Source organism: Tasmannia lanceolata, unplaced genomic scaffold, assembly GCF_043159265.1.
Source record: "Tasmannia lanceolata isolate RefF3 unplaced genomic scaffold, GAP_Taslan_0.1 ptg000019l, whole genome shotgun sequence".
NCBI classification, from domain to species: Eukaryota; Viridiplantae; Streptophyta; class Magnoliopsida; order Canellales; family Winteraceae; genus Tasmannia; species Tasmannia lanceolata.
The window spans coordinates 5,879,036-5,897,052 of record NW_027518696.1 but is presented as its reverse complement, the minus strand read 5'-3'; the positions used below and the strand labels follow the sequence as shown (position 1 = coordinate 5,897,052).

Genomic DNA, 18,017 nt, shown 5'->3' with positions numbered 1-18,017 from the left:
AGTAATCCACCTCTCATCTATCTTAGCTTGTGACGTGTGACACTCGCTATATGGATTTCCTTACAAAAATATCTTTACTGCTCTCTCCACTAGTTCCTTTAAACCCCTTTTGCCATACTAATCCATTGCTTCTTGACTCTGTCTAGCACGTTGATTTTGTTAATGGATGAAGCGTCTATCAACCGCATGTTCATCCATTATAATGAAGCTTACATTATCTGGACCCAAGCCAATGAATGGTTTGGCTACCAATGGGTGGCATCAAACTCAATAAAAAAATCTTTTGATAAGTGTGCCTACGCCTTACCTTCTAGCTTGGAGAACCAGATTCAATATGGCTATATGGGCTAGTCATCACCAAGATTTTTGGAGTAACTCTGGAATGCATTTTTATCAATTGGAAGACAGTCTTGTCAGGCACCACTCGAAGAGAGATCTCAGGTTTTTTGAAATCTCTTTCCTCCAGTATTCTCAAACTTAATGTTGACGGTTGCTTTCTTGGTAATTCTGGCAAACGGTCTTACAGATCAATGTGGCCAAATCAGGGGCCTCTTTCTCAGATTCCTTGTATGTTTCTGTCCTTTAATGTAGTCATCTTTCACTTAAAAAAAAACCTTCGCAAATGAACACCTCCAACATAATTTGGTCGTGTATTCTTTCACCAGCTCTTTGTCTTATCCCCAATGACTCCTTGGTTTCCTTCTTTCCACAATGACCAATGAGTATTCAAATGATACAACTACCTTACCATTCCTCTTCCTCTTTTTTTTTTTGGTAACAAAGGGTGTCCCCACCCCTTTCGGGCGTAGGACTATTTCCCTACGGATGCGCGCAATCACCCGGAAACCACGCACATCGGGTAAGCAAGGGGGGATTCGAACGCTCGTCACTGGAGAGCAAACCCATGACACCACTTCTCATCTTGTGAAGGGCTAAGATAAATCTCACTAAAAACATGTTTTTAATCACCGCCTTCAACAAGCCCCAAATAACAAAGGTTGTTGCACCTTTGTGGCGACTAAATCAGCTTTTCACTCATTTTGTGAGGTCTGAGATTAGAAAACAATGTTTTTTTTATCGCGATTAATCTCAGCCTTTCACAAAATAGTGAAAGGCTAGCAGATTCTTGGGCGACACACTTTACCCTGTTCGATTGAGATTGTGACCACCGATTGTGAGCCCCCCCAACCAATTGTTGGAGTCAAAATTACATCAAGGCCCTGTTTGTTTAAGATTATGACAACCGATTGTGAGTGCCAAACTGATTATTGGAGTCAAAAGTATGTTTAGATTTGAGTCAAAAATTGGTTTAGCACTCACAATCGGCTGTCATAATCTTGAACGAATGGGACATAATTTTGAGTCCAATAATCAGCTGGGGGGCTCACAATCGGTTTTTAGAATCTGAAACGAACAGGGCTCGCTACGGAGGTGAAGCTCCCACTTATGCACAGAAGGCATTGCGCGGATCGGCTGTTGCATTAGAGAGCAGCCACCTCATATGAATTCAAGAAGGGAAATGTAATCAGCACTACTGTATTTTGATGAGGGCACTCGTCAATTTATTAAAAGTACTGTATGGCCGCACCATAAAATGATCCAAACCGTCCATTAGATGGGCCACAGCCTAGATAGGTCGTGTCCCAAAAATTATTTCCATAGGTTGATCCTAACCCTCCGAACTATAGAGGGTTAGGATCAACCCTCTAACATTCAGATTGGAGGGTTAGGATCAACCTATGGAAATGATTTTTGGGGCACAACCTATTTATGCTGTGGTCCATCTAATGGACGATTTGGATGGAGTGCCCTCATCAAAATAGAGTGCTGATAACATTTCCCTTCAAGAAATAAGACAAATCCCACCAAAATTTTACTAAAAACGATAGATCAACATCCACCGTACGATCAGATCTATCCACCGGTCCAAATCTCGTTTGGACACCGACTATTTAATACCAGTCCCGAATTAGATTGAGGAGGGAGAGAGAGAGAGGTCTATTATTGTCGTTTTCCCGTTCATTTTCTTCTTCGATTTCCGCTAAAAGCTTCGATTTTTACCTCTAGGGCATCGATTGCTCTTTCATTTCTTCTGTGATTGTTCTTTGTGAGGCCGATTTTTATTATTTTTTCCCATTTGAAAGGAATTGGGAGGTGTTTTGTACTCATTTTTGCAAATTAGGGTTTTGGCATGGGTTTGGGCGATACAGATCTATCAGAAGATCGGATCGGTGGCGGCGGATTATCGTTCGCCGCTTCGTTGGTTTCTTGCTCGATCTGCCTCGAGGCGGTGAAAGATAATGGGGATAGATCGATAGCGAAGCTGCAATGCGGTCACGAATTTCATCTTGGTGAGTAGAATTAGGTTTTCTATTTTTGAAATTGGTTGGGTATTGGTTTGAAATTGTTGGATTTGGGAGGTTTGTTATTTGGGTTTTGTGCTGATTTTGTTTTTTTTATGCTGCATGTTTCGGATTTAGATTTTAGGGTTTGTTTGCTTGGTAAAGATGAAGAATTTATTTTTGAGAATGTTTAGTTTTTGTTGAATTGGGACGATGGTATGTGAATTGCCTAATTGTTTGATGCATTTGTTAGTGTTTCGGCAATTCTATCAGCCCTTTTCTAATTCTGTAATTTGGATCACATTTAGCATTTAATTCTCATTTTAATTTGTATAATTTGAGAGTGTAGAAATCGTTTTTGTTTACTAAGGCACTGTTGGAGAGGCCCCAAACTGATTATTGGTGCAAAATTACGTACAATTTTGGTCTAATAATCGGTTTAGGGCCTCTCAATTGGCTGTCACAATCTCAAACGAACAGGGACTAATTGAAGTTTGTGTTTTTTTGGGGTGAATATGTTTTGTCATTTCAAAGACCTCTTGATACTGGTCCAGGTCTATAGAGGATTATTGGAATGCAAGTTTATTTGTTCATCAGGGATCGAGCCTCTAGCTCATTGGTCAAGGCTTTGTTCTTCAACCTGGAGGTCAGAGGTACCTACAAAAAAAAAGTGTATTTGTTCATTTCGATTCGTAAACATAGAAAACCTTTGGATAACATTATCCTATTGCTTCCTCATTACTCAAATAAGTCCTATGATGCTAACACCAACAACACCTACCATGCCACCCCCTACACCATTGGTCGCTCTCTCTGCTTGTAACTGCATCAAGTTACTCCCAAAATATTCCGCAGCAACTAGATGCCTCGGAGGCTTGACAAGAACTATCGGTAGGAGCAAGGTTCACCTGCTATGCATATCCTTCATCCTGCTTTTTCATTGTAGTTATAAATTTGTGGATTTGACCTCTACTTCGTCTTTAACTCTAATATTTTATTGAGTCAGTATCAACTATGAGTATACGATTCAATTCTCAACCTTTTATATGTAATACCATTTTAATTTTTGATGTTGAAACTTAATTTTATATTCATAATTTCAATGATCTTGGTAATATGTACTATGTGCTTCTCATTAAGTGTTCCACAAAAAGATATTGAAAATTATGTTTCTTATCCTATTTTTGTCATGATAATGGTTGGAATGAAGTCTTTGATTTCCATGATTTGTACCAATTTTTTTGGTTGTCAGCATGCTTTTAATTACCATTTTTTATACTTTGAAATGCCAACTCTGTTAGAGCCTCGCACCGTATTCTTTTGGTTGTTCCACTCTAATGAGATCTCAAGATTCATTACTTTTCTATGACCCTACCAATTTTAGACTTTATGCTTCTTTCTTGTAGAAGTGGTTGATGTGGTTGTATGCTGGTTGCCACTACCCCACTATTACACATTTTTGGAGTACATTCTTCTATAAAGTTGATTAATTTTATTGATGCTCTGCTTTGCAAAATTTGATGGGACTTCTGTTTTATTGCATTCAATGGGGTTTTACGCATAAGACTTCTCTATAGTGTTGCAAAAATAAATTTGTTTTCCTATTTTGTCATGTGCTTTTCGATGTATCCTATATTTCTCATAATTTTGTTTTATTTTCAGATTGTATTGGTTCAGCATTCAATGTTAAGGGATTGATGCAGTGTCCTAATTGCCGAAAAATTGAGAAAGGTCAATGGCTTTATGCTAATGGTTGTCGCTCATATCCAGAGTTTAACATGGATGACTGGACCCATGAAGAGGACCTTTATGATTTAAACTACCCTGAGATGGTAATAATTACAAGTACAAGTCAATAGCTCGTTGTGCTTTTGGTTTTCATGGTCTTTATACTTGTTGGATAGGGGAGATTTTTATTACTTTCTTCTTTAGTTACTTTGTATTCTTTCTCATATGGCCTTTATATTTGTTCACCTTATACTTTTATTTGTAGCCGTAAGGGATTGTGTTCGTGTGTGTTGCATGCATCACATCGACATGACTGTCAGGATCTAAAAGCACACTTTTTCTATTTACTTTTTCTTTAGCTTATGTGTCGTATATATGTGTCTACATATTGGAATTGCTTGGGGTTTTCCTTGCTAAGCTCATGGACCTCTTTCTGTGTTGGTCTATGGTTCCTTGGAAAAAGAAAGGTAAAATTCTTTGGAAAGCCTCTTTCCTAGCGACTATATGGGTCCTATGGAAAGAGAAACACTAGAGTGTTCAAAAATCAAGCTAAGAAATCCTCCTATTTATATTTCAAGGTGATAGTGTTGGTAATATCTTGGGTGAATGTAACTATTTGTTTCAGATTTGTATGGGCCTACGATCTATGATATGGTTGGAAGGAGATTTGTTCTAGTAGGGAGTAGTGCCAGAAGCCTTCTCAAGCTTAGGAGCCCCCTCCCAAGGACTTCTTAAAGCTTAATTTTGATGGGTCGAGTTTGGGAGATCCTGGTCCGGCCGGGGTTGGGGGAGTTCTGAGAAACGAGTCAGGGGAGGTTCTTTGGGCGCTTGTTGGTCCTATTGGCATTGCCGATGCAAAGAAAGCGGAGGTGCGGACTGTACATTAAGGGACTCTGAATAATATCTTGGTAGAAAGGGACTCTCTGAATGTCATCAGGTGACATAGGGGTTCTCACCATCATCCGTGGTGATTCGATTGCTTCTTTGATGAGATCCAGGATTGGACGGATTCATCATCAATTTCCTTCTTTCATGTCAGGAGATCTGCAAATGATGTGGCATATAGTTTGCCCAGTGATATGGTCGGGGGGGGGGGGGGGGGGGGGGGGTGGGGGTCTACACTTCCATTAAAAAGTGGAAGACCGATATGGTTGAAACTCCAAATTACAAGATTAAAAATACAAGACAATGACAAAAAAGGAGGAAAAAGCAGTTGAGGGGGAAAAAGACTGGCACACTGCACATATCATATGCTGATATGCAAGTTATATGAATGATTCCATGTCGACATCATATGAATGAAGGCAGATTACTAAATATTGTTGAAGTGAGGGGGTTCGCGGGCACGGAGTTTTGTTACTCACGCAAGTGGGTTAGACTGAGCTTGTCATTCTTTTCGTTCTCGCCCCAGCTTGCCCACCGAAAACTGTATATGTGAAAATGGTGAAGTTCACCCAACCCAGGGATCTCTCCCAGAGCTCAGCCGGTTCGGCATCAACTGAGCTAAAAACTTGTCTTTATTTTGAAGTGGCCGGACTTTCCTACTCCCTGGTAAACAAAAAGCCAGCTTCTCCATCTTCTTAAAAAGACAAGTAGAAAAAAGTCAAGGCCCGGGAAGATCTGGCCCGCCTCCCTTTTTCTGATACCGAGTGAAGGCCATTCTCACTTTCTTCTCTTTCATTTAGCGTGCTACGGCTTATGCAGTTCATCGGATCAGATAGCCCTTCGGGCAACCAACCCAGCCCGGCACATCCAATTCCGATCAACAACTTGGGGGTGTGGCTGAGTGGAATTTTCCGCAATGGGCGAAAGGTACAAGTAGTAGCAGGGTTTTCCCATCCAAAACCCACCTGGTTCTCTATTGAAGTTGGTTGGAGCAGGGTTAGGACTTAGGACCAATCTATTCATGATGGACTTGGGTAAGGAATCCAAAGAGTACTTTTTTGTTGCAGGAGAGAAATTGGGGGTTGTTGATGAGTCGCCCGATAGCATTTACATGAAAAAGTGCTAGTTTCTGCTGAATATTCTTTCTTCATTGTGATATTGGGGCTAAAGTGCAATATTTTGTCATTTAAAATGGAATGTTATATATATATATATATATATATATATATATATATATATATATATATATATATATAGTACCTTTCCAAAAAAAAAAAAAATCATTCAACAAAAAAAATGCAATGCCATATCATAGTGAAGGCCAAACATAAATTTTCTTAAGTCAAATGTATCATGTTTATATCAAAATAGTGTGATATTTAACAAATATGGTGGCATCTGAATGCGCCATAAACAATTGATGGTCCACTTATTATTTGAACCAATGGTTAATTAGATAACTGAGTCAACCTTATCAATTGGGATCCAAAAATTTGGGATAGAACATTAGTTTCAGGTAAATTAGAGACCATAATTGGGCATAATGTTTAGACTTAATTAAATTAAAGAATAACCTTATTTAAAGTTTCAAACTGTATATTGACTCATTATTCTTTTTTATTTAGAATAATATATTAATACAATATTGTTCTTTTGTTCTTTTGCTTTTATTATTGCTTCATCTTGTTGTAATTTAGTAGATTTAAGTTTTAAAATTTGAATCATTGATACACATTTAGTAGTGGAAACCCCATATTCTAGTTTTAAATGGTGCCTATCCTTATCCAGCAAAATTATATCAAAGCCTCGTTATACTTGTATTTTATGATAGAGGCTTGGTGATTGTATAGAATTCTGGTGCAAGGCTTATCTCAGAATAGAGCTCCTCAATCTTGCTTTCCATACGGAGAGATCTCAGCAGAATTAATTGGATGAGAAAAATTAACTCGCTACCTTACATTTAACATCCTCAGGTATTTAACATCTTCTTGATCAGTTAGTTGTGTTTTAGATTTGCTAGTTGTGGAGACACATTTAACTTGCTATTGCAGTGGACATTCACTGAAAAAACATTTAGCTTCTGAAGTTCTTAAGAATGATGTGTAAACTAATGTCAGTAGCTTATAATTCAACCTGGACAATCTGATATTGTGCAGTCTTAAATGATTTTATATACGTGAGTGATACATGTGTATATTTACAGCTTATTTAATGTTAAATTTCTGTTACGTAATTCATTTTGTGGATTGGCTATTTAATTGGTGACCGGCTTCTCCCGTATATGTCAAACTGACACTTGCTGCAAAACTTGAGGTTCCTGTTACGTCTGAAGCGTGAAGTATCATGCTTGGCCTTGGCTCTTAATTGGGGTTGTTATATAGGTTCTATTGTTTTTTAACTTTTATTAATGTTAATCAATTAATGCAGTTCTTATTCACTGGTTGTGCATGTGTTATGTTTGATTGTTTGTCATGTTGCCCCGTTTTCTTTTCCTGTAATTTTTTGTTTTATATTCTATCGCAGACGATTGGAGTTCATTGGTGTCCATTTAGTGCAGTAGCTCGACTTCCTTCATCATTTGAGTAAGTGTGGTTTACCAAGCCATGAGGTGTTATTTGAGTTTCTGCTGATTATTTTCCACTTCTTAGTTGAGATTTTGAAATTCGTGTGTTTATTCATCCCAAAGGAGTTGCTCCCAAATTTTATTTTTCTTTAAATTTATCTAAATCTCGCTTGTTTAAAGTGCCTTGGTCCTCTCAGTTACTTACTCCATGTTTATCTATTTGTCAATTAACATGCTGAATTTCCGTTCTCCTTATTGGCCGGTGCTTTGAAACCAGACCACCGGATGAACTGATAAAGGGGCAGGATCAATGCGACTGGTTCTTCTGCAGGTCCCAAGTCCCCCCCCCCCCCACGCGGGCACACCCCACACACACGCCAAAAAAAAAAAAAAAAACGAAATAAAAACAAAAATGTAACACATTAAAATTTTCGAGTAGGTTTATTGGGGGATGATGAGGTAGTTTTGCTTTCCTATTGATTGGAGATATAACTTGATCTTGTGCATGGCTAATGGCAGGCACAACATTAAAATTCCAAAATGTAACGCTCACATGGGTTTGTATGTTTTGGCATTTTTCCCAACTTGTTAGCTCTAGCTCTGGTTTCTTGATCGCATGTGCTTCTCGTTTATGAAAGTTCATTTCCTTTTCAATATCCTTGACACAGGTGAAGAGAAATTGTTCATTGGATACATGATATTAGAAGTGCCATTATCCAATGAGAATGTGTGTCAGTCGATGCATGTCTTGCGTGGAGTCATTGGGTCCTGTTGTCTGATAAGTGCATCAGATGTGACAAGCCCAAAACAAATTGCAAACAATTAGAACAAAACCACTAACATGATGTTTTAAAGCAAGATTAACTGTTATCAATGGAAAAGGATTGATATCTGTGAAAGACTTACAAGACAATCACAACAACCATGGCAAGAAAGTGGAAAGCAGGCTTAATAGAACTCAAATCGGAATGAGCCTTTTCTCTTTCACCAATCATAATGCTGTTGGCTCTTCTCCTCTGATGGGATTTAACAAACAGAGAAGAAGACTCAATACAACAAAGCAACCAGAGTGTACTTGTTTGGCATCGAGAGCAATGATGAGGAAATGTAGCTAGTCAAATAACTACGTCTCAAAGCAGGATGGCTTAAGAGGAAAGTAAGTGCTTGTGTCTTCCTATGATTTGTAGAGATTTTCCGCTTACTGGATTGTTGCCTTATTATTTCTTAACTGCCTATCTGCAGGCCATAAATTGGAGGCTTAGAATTACCTGATGGTGTAGATTTTTTGGGGCATCATTCAGAAAAAAAGGAGCTAAGAATTTCAAGGCATGGCCCATCTATAGTTGGTCTCAGTTAGTGAACTTTATGGGCCATTGAAAGGCTGGTGCCAGTCCCGACTTGGACTTATGCTTCCTCTTATTATTAGTTCCTAGAATGTGGTCAGTCACTATGCAATTCCTCAAATATAATACTCCTAGTTTAAGATTCAAATTTCAACCATATACCCAAATCCAACACTAATTATCAAATTCCAATTTAAATTTATGTCACTTAATAAGTCAATAACAATCATTTTAGTTGAAATAGGATCTTTAACAATTGAAATTACATTCTTGATATTTTCGTGATAAATTTCTTAATTAGCTAGGTGAGAATGCAATTTGTTCTATGATGGTGATGAAAATTTCAAGGAAATTAATCATACATAGTAGGCAATCAGGGGCCAACTGGAGTAGGAGGCTTACGGATTCAAATGAGGTGGATATTAGAGCGGTGTTTTAAGGCTTTCGGCTCATAGAGCCTGGTTTCTTTGATCGTCTAATGGTAGATGGCGATTCCCTCAATGTCATTTGATGGCTTCAGGGGTCTTCCTCTCATCCTTGGAGATTTGCTCATTGGATAGATGGGATTCAGGATCGGGTAGCAGGATCATCTATCTTAAGCATGTTAGAAGATGTGCTTTATATGCTGATATAATTGCCAGAGAAGGTGTCGCTAGAGAGAGGCTAGAAATTTTTTACCTTTTTCCTCCTTGAGTTGTTTGTATCCCTGATCTATTGTTGTTTTCCGTGTTCGGTGTTCTGACCATCTCGGTCGCATGGGCTTCCCGCCCTTTTTCTAATAATATTTTCACAATTTCAAAAAGGTAATTAGTATCAGATATGCATGAACTGCACTCTATTTTTAGTGATTGACAGTTTAACCGGCGCCGCTTAAAATTTTGTAGAAAGGATTGCTTGCTTGCTACATGATTATTTTGCATTTGCATACTCCATAACTGATGCTTACGTTTCAAAATGTTTTCAGGGAAGGGGAGTCACCATCACCTGCTTGTAAGGCTTTAATTTTGCTGAGCTTATGATTTCCCGTTTAGAACCTGTTGGAAGACTTTTGATTGATATTGCCAACGATTGCCTATATGCAGATCACGATCTGTTAGGACATCATGCCATCTTTGCTGAACACACATCTGCTTCATCGGCTGCTCATTCATGCCCATATGTGGCATACTTCCAACCGCTCCAAACTTCATCCTCAAACTCTGCTGATAATGCTTCTGATGGATCTGGATTTCATCATCGCTGGAGTGGACTTTCTGTACCCAACGACACTTCACATGGTTTTCCTGCCGCTGATCTCCAATATCACAACTGGGAGCACCATTCACCACCATTTTCTCCTACTAGCAGCCATATCAATGGTGCCGATCAGGTTTCTGTTTCTTCTGTTACACTCAGGTCAATGAGGGCTGATTCGGATGGTCTACCAAGAGCAGGATCTTTTGTGCATCCATTTCTTCAAGGCAATGGGTGAGTATATGTATGTTAAATTGAAAATATCTAGATTTTTCTGTTGCGATTGTTTTCCTTTTGTATTATAGAAGATTACATTCCATCTGTTAGAGAGGGAGGGGGCGAGGGAGGGAGGGAGGGAGATTTGCTATGCATGCATTTCTGGATCTATATCCTATCTGATAGAGGGGTGAGAGTTTGTGATTTTATGGAGAGAAGGGGTGTGGGCCTTTAGAGTGGGTCATTATCCGTAACCTCAAGGATAGTGAGATTGTGAGCCTCTTATCCCTCTCAGGACTCCATAGTTGATCCTATCTTTCTTGCCTTGACTCTGACGGAAGAATTTGGATGCTGGATACCCGAGGCTCCTCCTCGCTCTCTTTCAAAGCTTGTATTAGGTTTTGGGAGGATTTGTGTTTAGGCGAGTCCTTGTTATGCCATACATTTATGGACCTATATCTTGTATCATCCAATAGAGGGGCGAGTGCTTGTGATTATATGGAGAGAAGGGGACGGTCCTTTAGAGTGGGTCATTAGACTTATGTATGGCCTCAAGGATAGCCTCTCATTCCTCTCAGGGCTCCTGACTTCATCCTTTCTTTCTTGCCTTGGCCCTGACAACAGAGGTCGGATGCTGGATACTTCAGGCTCTTTCGTTGTTCACTCTCTTCCAAAGCTTGCTTTATTCAAAATGGAGGGATTCACATTATGCTAGGCTTTTGTTATTCCATCACGCCTCCAAGGGTGTTGCAATTTGCTTGGACAATGGCATCAAAGAAGATCAATACTTGTGACCGACTTAGGAAAAGAATCTGTCGCGCTAGCTGGAGGATTCTTTGCAGAAATGATGAGGAGACATTAGATCATGTAACGATTCATTGTCCCTTCTCTAGTGCCCATGGTGCTCCATTATGAAGAGCTTTTGGCTTTCTTGGGCATTTCAACGCTCAATGAAAGAGATCATTCTCTACTGTGGAGAAAGCCCTTTTGGAAGATTTAGAAAAATCCTTTGGGGCCTCATTCCATATGTTCTGATATGGCAAATCTAAGGAGAGGAACAATCGTATTTTCAAAGAAAAGAATTGATCAATGCGAAGGATAGATAGTTATGATGTTTGGGGAACACCAAGAATATGACAACTCATAGCACTGGCATTATCCTTTTTTTCTTTTGAACGGCAGCACTGGCGCTATCCTTGGAATTGGAAGAACATAATCTGGGAAAAAGGTTGGAATGTTAAGCGCGCCTCCAAAATGGTCGCCCCTTCCATGTGGCTGGATCAAATTAAACTTTGAAGGGAGCTCTAAAGGTAAGACAGGTCGTTCAGCTGTAGGTGGTGTCTTTCAAGAATCAGATGGTCATGTTCTATTGGCCTTTTCTGGACCAGCAGGAGAGTGACTCTAATGAGGCGGAAGCAAGAGTTCTCCTTTCTGGTTTGGGGATTTTTAGGTCCTTTCTATATGGTCACCTAATCATTGAAGGGGACTCATCCAATGTCATCTCATGGGCGACTAAAAAATAGCCAGGCCTTGGAAATTAGCTGATGCTCCGGTGAGAAGAGGCAACTCGTGCCAAATTGATGGAGTAAAAAGAGGTAGGGGCAGACCGAAAACAACTTGGGTAGAAACAGTGAGGAAGCACTTGATAGCTAGGAACATAACAGAGAACATGACCTTGGATAGGATAGAATGGAAGAAAAGGATCCACGTAGAAGAACCCAACTAGAGCTGGGATTATAGCCAGGTAGATTCCTTTCATTTTCTTCATGAAATTTTTCTAAATGATTCATTTAGCCGACCCCAACTAGTTTGGGACAAAGGCTTTGTTGAGTTGAGTGAGTATTGCTGAAGTCCTGGATCTGTCTCAAAATTAAACTTGAAATTCTTCATAAATGGAGATCTGCAAACAAACTGCGGACAAATTGGCTAATGAAGGGATGGAGAGGAAGGAACTATTACTCGGAAAATCCATTCCACTCTACCACTGGTTTAAGTTGTGATGGTCTTGATGATTGAGGCCAAATAGGGATCAACGAACTTTATTATGGGCATCGATGTGCTATATTGTTTAGATGCTCCTAAGAGCTGATTTGTCGTCTTTTGGATCTATCATTATTAATATTTTTGGCAATAAAATGTTATCTTTCAGCAAAAAGGGAAAAGCGTTGTAACGACCCACCCCACACGGGCATATGCATGCATTATGACTTCAATTTGATTCCAAAGAGGTCTTAGGTCTTAGCTTTCTTTCTGCGCTCTTTAGGTCATTTTTTAAAATGTCTTTAGGTCATATTTTTAGTTCTTTAACTGTGGCCGTTACATTTAATCAACTGCTTGTTATTGAAATTCCAAGTGCGCCTCTGCAACTTTGCAGCCCTCGATTTAGGTGCCATGATTTCACTGCCTAAATACTACATTTTTGGCATTCTTTTGTATATTCATTCGTAATGCGAGAGGTAATAGCAGAAATTGCCCTAGGGGAAGTGCACCGAGGCCGTCTGGTTCTTCATGAAGATTATATCTTGGAATGTAATGGTTTGGGATCTTTAGAAAAAAAGGCCCAGGTTAAAGAAATAGTAAAAATTAATAAGCCGATTATAGTTTGTATCCAAGAAACAAAAATGGGAGTAGTCAACAGAGCCCTAATCATGAGTTTAGGTGGCAATTCAAATTGGGATTGGTTATCTCTGGATGCTGTCGGAGCCGCAGGCGGTATATTAGTTATGTGGGATCAATCTAACTGGGAGATTCAAGATTCTTGGGTAGGTCAGTTTTCCGTTTCTATAGTTCTCAGAAAGATGGGAAACGCGGATGTGGTTACTTTCTCAGGAATCTATGGTCCTACAGACAGGACGGCGAAGCGCCAGCTGTGGGAGGAACTTACCATGATTAGAAGAAAATGGGTAAATCCTTGGTGTTTGGGGGGAGATTTTAATGAAATCAGAAGGGTCGAAGAAAGGCTGGGGTGTAGAAGAACGTCTCAGAATATGACTGATTTCTCAGATTTCATTGCTGAAAATGAATTGATTAATATTCCGCTATCGGGGGCTAAATTTTCCTGGACCAGAAACGCCAGTAAAAGTCGGTTTGATCGTTTTCTGTTTTGCCCTGTTTGGATTTCTATGTTCCCGGAAGTTTGTCAGAAGGCGATTGTTCATTCAGTTTCTGATCATTGCCTGCTGTTGTTGGATCCAAGATTGGATTCATGGGGCCCCTCCCCGTTCCTATTCGAGATAGCATGGTTAGAAATCCCTAAAATGGCCGAGAGGATGGGGGGTTGGTGGGAATCATATAAGGTGGAAGGTGCAGCTGACTGTATTATAGGGGAGAAACTTAGATTTGTTAAAAAAAGGCTCAAAGAGTGGAATTCTCGCAGACTAGAGGCTCTCCATGAAAAAAAATTATGGCTACAAAATCGAATCAGGGCCATCTCTTTGGCCGATGAGGAAAGGATAGCTTCAGAGGAGGATTTGAATGAACTGGGAAAAGTCAAGGAGGAACATAAAGGCTGTCTCCTTCAGGAAGAAATATCATGGAGACAGAAGTCCAGAGTCAGTTGGTTAAAGGAAGGAGATAAAAACACTGCTTACTTTCATAATATGGCCAGTGCAAGGAGACGGAATAATAGAATCGAGGTATTGGAGGTTAAGGGATCCTTATCCTGCAGCAAAGATGTGATTACCAAGGAAATTGTTGACTACTACAGATCGTTATACTTAGCGGAAGGTCTTGTCAGGCCTAGGATGGACGAGGTGCCTTTTAAATCTCTTGATGATACTAATAGCTCGGGGTTGGAAAGTCCTTTTTCGGAGGAGGAAGTGGAGAAAGGGGTCTTCTCGATGAATCGTGACAAAGCTCCGGGGCCGGATGGTTTTTGCCTCGCCTTTTTCCAGGTTTGTTGGGAGTATGTGAAGAGAGATATAATGTCATTTTTTCGAGAATTTTATTCTGGCATGGAGTTGGACCGAGGAACCGGCGCCACTTTTATTGCTCTCGTGCCAAAAGTAAAAGGAGCAGTGAAAGTCTCTGACTTTAGGCCTATTAGCTTGGTCGGCTGTCTTTTTAAGGTGCTGTCAAAAGTATTGGCGGATCGGATAAAGAGGGTCCTTCCATCTATCATATCCGAGAATCAGAGCGCTTTTGTTAGCCAGAGACAAATTTTGGATTGCTCGCTGGTGGCAAATGAAATGGTGGATTTGATGGCAAAATCAGGTGAGCAAGGTGTCATTTGTAAGCTGGATATAGAAAAAGCGTATGACCGAGTGGATTGGCAATGTTTGGATTATTTTCTTGAAAGGATGGGTTTCGGTGTGAAGTGGCGAGGGTGGATTAGAAGCTGTTTATCTTCAGCCTATTTCTCCATTCTTATTAATGGCTCTTCAAAAGGTTTTTTCAAATCTTCGCAAGGCTTGCGCCCAGGGGATCCTCTCTCTCCCTTTCTATTTGTAATTGTTGCGGAAGCTTTGAGCGTGCTGTTGATGAAAGGCAGATCGGAGGGTATGGTTTCCGGGGTTAAATGTAGCCAGTTTGGGATTGAGGTATCGCACTTCCAATTTGCGGATGACACCTTACTTTTTAGCTCCCCCCAGGCCTCAAAGATTCTTAATCTCAAGGCGATTCTCCGTTGTTATGAATTAGTAACAGGGCTCCGTTCAAACTTCTCAAAATCAAGACTCTATGCTGTGAATATCGCCGAGGCAGAAGCATCTAGTCTAGCCAATATCATGGGTTGTTCATTGGAAAGTCTGCCCGCATCGTATTTGGGATTGCCCTTGGGGATGGGGCGACCTCACAAATGTGCATGGGATCCCATTGTGGAAAGAATCGAAAGAAGACTTGATACTTGGAAGAGGAATTTGGTCTCTAAAGGAGGAAGATTAACCTTGATTAAGGCAGTATTGGCCAATATTCCCATTTACCAGTTATCGCTATTTAAATGTCCTGTGAATGTTGTTAAGTGTATTGAACAGATTCAGAGAAGATTTTTGTGGGGGGATTGGAGAAGAAGAGGTCTTTGGCCTTAGTGAGTTGGGAATAGGTCTGCAAGCCAATCCAAGGAGGAGGCCTCGGTATTCGCAGGATCAAGCAGATTAATCAAGCATTAATGGGAAAATGGCTGTGGCGGTTTGGCGAGGAAAAAGCAAGATTATGGGCTAAAGTAATATCAGGGAAATATGGTGTTGCTCCCGGTAATTGGGTTTCTCTGAATAGCATGAGCAAACCTGGGGTGACAATTTGGAGGGATATTCTCTGTCTAAATTCACATTTTGATCGAGGGGTCAGATATAGAGTGTATTCTGGCGACAGGATATCCTTCTGGTCCATGCGGTGGTGCTCTAGTTCCCCTTTAAAAGATTTATTCCCTGACATTTTCTTAGTTGCTGCTGATATGTCAGCTCTAGTGAAAGACTGTTATGAGAGAATCGCTGGTAAAGTCATCTGGAAACCACTCTTCAGGAGGAATTTCTTTGATAGAGAATTGCCTTCAGTGATCAATTTATTTCAGGTCCTTGATCAGAATTAAATCAGCTTAACAGGGGAAGATAGAAGGCTTTGGGTTTTAAAATCGTCTGGTTGCTTTTCAGTCAAGTCTTTCTACAATAGCTTGATGCCCTTCGAGGAAAATTTATTGGCAGCAAAGGTGTGGAAAATAAAGGCTCCTCCAAGAGTTTGTTTTTTTGGCTGGTCAGCGTTAGGCAACAGGATCCAAACGGTGGACTTTCTGAGAAAGAGGAATATGCTGATTATTGACCATTGTGCTCTGTGCATCGAATCAGGGGAGTCGGTAGATCACATCTTCATCCACTGCAGAGTAGCTCGGGAGGTATGGGGAAGGATTCTAGAAAGGTTTGGTATAAATTGGGTTTTTCCATCCTCTATTAAAGAGCTGTTTGCAGGCTGGACGTGTACACCATGGGGGAAAAAAGGTAAGCAATTGTGGTGGCTTTCTTTGTTGGCCTTCTTATGGGTTATGTGGACTGAAAGGAACACTAGAGTTTTCGAAGGAAAAGCTAAATCTCCTTATTTTCTATTCATCAAGGCCATTTCTCTTACTATCTCTTGGGCTCGGGCTCTTCCGCTCTTCCGATTTGTTTCGGCCTTCGACTTGTGGGAGGGTTGGGGCGTAGTATGTAATAGTCAGGAGATTATTAATGTAACTTCTCAGCTTTGGTGCTCTCCCCCTGAGGGGCTAGTAAAATTAAATTTCGATGGCTCAAGTTTGGGTAATCCTGGCCCTGCTGGGATCGGCGGCGTATTGAGAGACTGTGCCGGTGAGGTCATTAAGGCTTTTTCTGGCCCAATTGGAACAGCATATTCGAATGAAGCGGAGGTAAGAGCTGTGCACCAAGGCATTCTGAGTTTGGATAGGGATCGACTAGGCAGTTGTATTGTAGAGGGTGATTCGCTTAATATTATAAGATGGCTTAGGGGCCCTGGGTGTACTCCGTGGAGATTCCTTCATTTCTTTGATGAGATAAAAGACCTCTTAGAAGGCTGTCCGGTACCATTTCAGCATGTGAGAAGATCTGCTAATGCTGTGGCAGATAAGTTGGCAAAAGATGGAGTATCGAAGCAGGTTCTTGAACTTTTTGATTCTCTTCCGCCCTAAGTGATTTTTCTGAGGTTGTATAAGATCTTCGTGGCTTGTAAGTGTGTCGTTATATTGTAAGGGGGACCTCCTCAGTCTTCTTTTAATATATTCTGTTACCATTCAAAAAAAAAAAAAAGTCTTTCTGCTTCAAATCACGATTTACTTTCATTTTGTTTTGCGTGAATTTTCTCATACCCATATGGGGTCCTACATATTAGGTCCAAACACCTTGCACTGGCCATTTTGTTGTTGTATCTAATTGTTCCTGTTCTGTTTTCCAGGTCTGGCTCCAGAGCTAGTAGCTCGGTTTTCTCCTCGATGGCCCCACCCTACCATGGTAATTCTCGGGGTCAAGCCCGTGTCCATGGTCCACGTGCGTACCATCAACAAGCCAACTCACCTGGTATGCGAGCCCCTCCTTTCTCCGGCATCAGGAGAACCAGCGGCCCGAGAGGCTTAGCTCCAGGGCCACCACCGCCATCATCACCCGACCACAGCGGCTTCTACCTCTTTCCATCCTCAGGATCGTCTGTGCGGAACCTTCAAGAAGCCGACAATTCTTTAGGAAACCGTTTCTATGCGTGGGAGCGGGATCAGTTCGCTCCCTACCCGTTGGTTCCCGTTGACAGAGAATCAAGTTGGTGGCACCCATTTCACCAGGCTCCTCCTAGTGGCTCAGATTCTGACAACAGGACAGGTTTCTGGCATCGGCATGGGTCGGAGAGATCATCATCATCATCGCAGGGTCGGACTGAGAATTCTTCGTATCAGCCACAAATGCATCCATTCATCTGAATCAATTGCATGGACTTAAAAACAGATTGAATTATATGAAATGGTGTGTGCTCTGAAGTCTGTAACTTTTCCAACGACATTTATCCCGTTGGGTGACCGCCGAAAACTGGAACAATCATTCGGTGGTAAAGCTAAGCTACCGTGTGATGACTTTGGATTCCTCTCTATTTCAGCCCTTGGATTGCATAAAATATAGCCTGTAGAGGGCATGAAAAAGAGGAAACAGGGAAACCGAACAAAGCTACCTGGGGGTTCTGGTTTTTGCTCTATGGAGCTGATGCTCATGAAAAATATGATTGCTACATTGAACTCTATTACCT

The 18,017-nt window shown here is 40.7% G+C and overlaps 1 protein-coding gene across 1 annotated transcript; it reads left to right on the top strand.

Moving 5' to 3' along the window:
- Positions 1–1,965: 1,965 nt before the first annotated feature.
- Positions 1,966–18,011, top strand: LOC143853315 (E3 ubiquitin-protein ligase RFI2-like). Its single transcript, XM_077363034.1, has 6 exons — positions 1,966–2,351; positions 4,005–4,174; positions 7,479–7,537; positions 9,826–9,851; positions 9,944–10,328; positions 17,184–18,011. The coding sequence occupies exons 1-6, from the start codon at positions 2,192–2,194 to the stop codon at positions 17,695–17,697; spliced, it is 1,314 nt and encodes a 437-aa protein (XP_077219149.1). The 5' UTR covers positions 1,966–2,191; the 3' UTR covers positions 17,698–18,011.
- The last annotated feature ends 6 nt before the right edge of the window (positions 18,012–18,017 follow it).